The sequence below is a fragment of the Triticum dicoccoides genome, chromosome 7A, assembly GCF_002162155.2.
Source record: "Triticum dicoccoides isolate Atlit2015 ecotype Zavitan chromosome 7A, WEW_v2.0, whole genome shotgun sequence".
Lineage (NCBI taxonomy): Eukaryota > Viridiplantae > Streptophyta > Magnoliopsida > Poales > Poaceae > Triticum > Triticum dicoccoides.
The window spans coordinates 573,656,432-573,661,681 of record NC_041392.1 but is presented as its reverse complement, the minus strand read 5'-3'; the positions used below and the strand labels follow the sequence as shown (position 1 = coordinate 573,661,681).

At 46.0% G+C, this 5,250-nt stretch overlaps 1 protein-coding gene across 1 annotated transcript; it reads left to right on the top strand.

The window, feature by feature from the left end:
- The first annotated feature begins 379 nt into the window (after positions 1-379).
- On the top strand, positions 380-987 carry LOC119327923. Its single transcript, XM_037600986.1, has one exon. It carries the CDS (start codon positions 470-472, stop codon positions 734-736), a length of 267 nt encoding a protein of 88 aa, XP_037456883.1. The 5' UTR covers positions 380-469; the 3' UTR covers positions 737-987.
- The last annotated feature ends 4,263 nt before the right edge of the window (positions 988-5,250 follow it).

Sequence of the window (5,250 nt, the reverse complement as noted above, 5' to 3'; positions counted from 1 at the left end):
ACCCTGCTTGTCAGGTGTCACGTCGGCATCCGAGTATTCAAAGTCCCACTTCCCGGGCGCACGAAATTCTCGCGGTTGTAACTTCCACGCTAGAATTCCATGGGCACGCACGGCTGGCGACCTAGATGATAGATCACCTCCATCCTCGTACGTGCTACGCCCGGCCGGGGTCCGGGGTCGGTGTCGCTTCCACGACGCTTCGGCCTCCACGCACGCACGCCAGCCCGGGCTGCCTGCCGCTGCCGCTGCCGCTGCTGATTTTCCAACGCTTCCGACCATTCCAAGTTTCCGACGGTCAAAGCCGAAGAGCTAGCCCATCAACTTCGATCCCTATATAACAAGCCCCGGCCACAACACAACGGCAAACAAAGCATCAGAACACATACTGCTCGCACATAGACGACACACGCACGTGCGCAGCTGCGGCGTATTTCTTCTTCACCTCCTTCCCGGTCAAAAGAGAGAAAGAATGGCGGCCAGGCTCAGAGAGGGAGCACCGGCGGGCGCTCTCCTCGTGGTGGCGTGCCTGGTTCTTGCGACGGCGGCGGCCGTGAGTGGCGCCAGGCCGCTCGCGGTGCGGGAGGAAGGCGGCACTCCGCGTGCGGTGACGGTGGAATCGCCGGCAGGCGATGCTATCCAGACGGTGGCGAGGGCCGTCGAGCGCAGGTTATTGGTCGACGTCGGCATGCTCCTCGGGATCAAGGACTCCGGGCCCAGCCCCGGCGCCGGGCATTAAGCGCCGGACATGCCATCCCATGCCACGGCTGCCATTGGAACTCGGGAGGAGGCGTAGGATGATTCATGGTTTCATGATTGTTTCTTTAGTTCTTTATTCATGTACGTACACGAGTAACGGAGTAAGCACCATAGTTTAGTGTCTTATAAGTGTCTGATTTTGCAGTGCAATTTAAAGCATTTTTTTATATCAGATGTACTAGACATGGAACACTTTCTTTGAGTCAGCAAGTTATGATGATGAAACTTATCCTTGTTCCTAATGTTTTGAGAGGGTTTCTTATGATCCTGTTTAGTTTTTAGATGCTGATTTCACCTATACGCAAAGCATCCCTGGCTCTCTCTTTTTTTACAAAAAGAGTTTCCCTCGCTTTATATTATAAGGCAACCACCGCCGAAGGAGAGCTCGTTAATGATGTCACGATCATGCCCGCCTGTTGAGCAGCTTCCACAGCTATGAGAAGCCACACATTTTGTAAATAACAACAGTGGATCGAAGCAAAATCACATGCTAAATCACAAGTTTAATGCGAATAGTCCATAGCGTCTAGGTGAGCACCCCAACCCCTACCTAAAAAGATTGAACTTCCACAAAGAGATCCGGAAAGTTAGTATGGCACCACCTACCTCCCAACACTCCACTAAAACAATTCCAAAGGAATTGCGCCGAGGGACACGTGAAGAAAATGTGATTTGAGTCTCCATCTACATCACACAGGGGACAACAACCATTCCCGGGCCCATTACGCTTACGTACCTCGACTCCCGATGGGATAGGACCCTGCACTAACTGCCACAAAAAATCCCGATTCTGAGCGGAAGCTTAATCTCACAAAGAAGAGCTAGTTCATCCGGGCCGGGAGAAGCGGTGATCGCTCTATAAAACGATCCAGAGGAGAAGTGTCCACTAGATTCAAGGTGCCAAGACATGGAGTCCTGGACAAGGCTAGGAGTGTGCAGAGCCACACATTCCAAAAACTCCTACTATTGACCCTGCTAGTTTTGGCCAAAGCTTCTCCCAAACGAGATGTTCCCAAGATCAAAGAGGGCCACCTATACTGATATGAGGGTAGCGTACAAATGGCGAATAAGTTCGGGAAACGGGAAGCAAAAGCTCGGTGCCTAGACCATCTATCTATCCAGAAGAAGGTGTTCGACCAGATCCTACCGAAATGGAGGAGCCAATTCGTAACACCGACGTAAGCTAGATTACCGATTGTCATAGTTGGGAACCTCCAGCATTAGGCGAAAGTTAGCGGCTGGCCTCGTAGATAATCTGTGTGAATGATATCTAACTAGAGACCCCCTTCTCCATTAGAAATCTGCCACAACCATTTGGAAAGGAGAGCAATATTCATACGTTTAGTGGAGATGATACACAGACCCATCCTCCCGGTCATTTGGTTTACAAATCTCCGACCATTTGATCATATGGTATTTTTTGCTTGCCTCCTTTTCCTGCCCAAAAGAACTTGGATTGATACTTTGCAATCTCCCGGTGACGGTGAAGGGATTCATGAAGGCTATAGAATCCCATCAAATACATAAGCATGCTAGACAAGGATGAGTTGATCAATATCGTCCTAGCATCCTTGGAAAGGAGTTTACATTGCCAAGGTTCCACCTTATTTTGGGCATTGGTCACTGTCAGGCGAAGATCTTTAATTAGAAGCTTTGAGTCGCTAATCGACATCCCCAAGTAAGTTGTGGGGAAGAAGCCAAGGAGATAGTTAAGGATGTCGACGATCTTGTGACGCTCGTCGTCAGGGTAACCTAGCAACATCACTCCACTTTTACTAAAGTTGAGGTTAAGCCGAACATTTCTTGGTCACTACTCACTACTAGATTTCTCTTTTGAGGGGACATACTACTAGATTTGTTTGAGTGATGTAGTACCCCTACGGTCATCAAAATATAGTAGTTTTAGGGATACACAAGCCCTCAGGCGTGTTGGGAAACGTTGCATAGAAAACAAAAAATTTCTACGCACACGCAAGATCTATCCATGGAGATGCATAACAACGAGGGGGAGAGTGTGTCTACGTACCCTCGTAGACAGTAAGCGGAAGCATTTAGTAACGCGGTTGATGTATTAAAAAAATTCGTGATCCAACCGAACGTACGACACCTCCGCGTTCAACACACGTTCAGCTTGCTCACGTCCACGCCCTCTTGATCCAGCAAGACGACGAGGTAGTGGATGAGTTCCGGCAGCACGACGGCGTGATGACGATGATGCTATCTCCGTAGGGTGATAACCCACAAGTATAGTGGATCGCAACAGTTTTCGAGGATAGAGTATTCAATCCAAATTTATAGATTCGACACAAAGGGAGCCAAAGAATATTTGAAGGTATTAGCAGCTGAGTTGTCAATTCAACCACACCTGGAGATTAATTATCTACAGCAAAGTGATTAGTAGCAAAGTAGTTTGATAGGTTTGATAGTAGTGACAACAGCAATAGTAACAGTAACAGTGATAGCAGTAATTTTGTAGCAAGAGTAACAATGATGATAGCAGTAGTAACTTAGCAGCAACAATATGGAAAAGTTCGTAGGCATTGGATTGGTGACTTGTTGGATGATATTCATCATGTGACAGTTATAACCTAGGGCTATTAGGTACTAGCTCCAGTTCATCGATATAATGTAGGCATGTATTCCGTAAATAGTCATACGTGCTTTATTAAAAAAACTTGCATGGCATCTTTTATCCTACCCTCCCGTGGCAGTGGGGACCGTATTGAAAACTAAGATATATTTGAAAGTGCGTTAAGTCGACTAGAGGGGGGAGGGGTGAATAGGCGATTTTTATGAATTCTTCACCGAGGAATTTCAGGGTGAGGAAATTCCTAAGAGAAGAACTACTTGCAACGGAATAAGTACTCAGATGCAAACATAGTAGAACATAAGCATGATCATCATGATTAAATGAATACAAGCACAGAGTACAGAAAGCGTAAACACAGGATAAACAGAATGAAGACAAACAGACTTAAGAAATTGAACTGAGGAAATTGAGAAAGTCTTCAGTCAAAGTCTTCAAACAGATATAAACAAGCACACAAAACAATAATGAGGAAATGGAAGGTTGAGGAAATGGAACCAGTTAGCTCGGTGAAGACAATGATTTGGTAGACCAGTTCCAACTGCTGTGACAGTTGTATGTCTGGTTAGGGCGGCTTGGTATTCAAACCTGAGGACACACAGTCCTAGACACCCAGTCCTGAACGCGCAGTTCAGGACACTTAGTCCTCACCGTATTCCCCTTGAGCTAAGGTCACACAGACCTCGCCCAATCACTCGTGGCAAGTCTTCAGGTGACTTCCAAACCTTCACAAACTCAGTCACTCGGTGATCCACAGTTTCCTCTTGGATGCTCTAGACCATGACGCCTAATCATCTGGAAGATGCACAATCTTCAAAGGTAACAAGCGTCGGATCCACGCAGGATCAATCTCTTTAGTGATGCTCAATCACTTTGGGTTTGTAGGTGTTTGGGTTTGGGTTTTCCTCACTTGATGATTTTCGCTCAAAGTCCTCAGAGGATGGGATGCTCTCAAATGACAAGTGTCAGTTTCTCTCGGAGCAGCCAACCGGCTAGTGGTTGTAGGGGGCGGCTATTTATAGCCTAGGGAGCAGCCCGACATGATAAGACATAAATGCCCTTCCACGATATGACCGTTAGGTGGGAAGATATTTTGGGACAGCTGGCGCGTAGCACAACAACGGTCGGAAATTTACTATCAAATTCCTCAGGGCTATCATGTTCCTCACTTGTAGGCAATCCGCACTGGCGAATTCCTAACTCCTCAGTCAGAACAAATTCCTCAGAGACTAGAAGAACTTCGTCTCTGTCACTGAAGAAATTGACTGAACTGCATGAGATTTTCAATGGCTTCACTCGAAGGGATTGGTAGGTGTAGGATTTTGAGTTGAGCATCACTTGGAAACTTTTCCTTTGTATTTCCTCGACCCCCTTTAACAATATGGTGTTTCCTATGACTCAAGAAAGAGAAAAAAGAAACTACGAAAACAAAATTCTTCACGCTTCATGTTCCTCGAATGAATACCAAATCTTCACGGTCACACCAATTTCTTCACTTTCACAGTCTTTAGAAAGTCTTCAGAAATCCAAAGTCTTCAGTCGAAGAACTTCATTTTTAGGGGTCGACTTTCTCTGTAAATATCAAACTCCTCATAGACTTATAGACCTGTGTACACTCACAAACGCATCAGTCCCTTAACCTATAAGTCCTCAATACACCAAAATCACTAAGGGGCACTAGATGCACTTACAATCTCCCCCTTTTTGGTGATTGATGACAATATAGGTTAAGTTTTCAACGGGGATAAACATATGAAGTGTAAGTACTGATATTGAGGAATTTATTGCAAGATATAGAAGAACTCCCCCCTGAAGATGTGCATAGTGAGGAATTTGCTTTTGAAGCAATGCACATTTGAAGAGTAGAATCATGGAGATCTCCCCCTATATCTTGTAATTCATACACA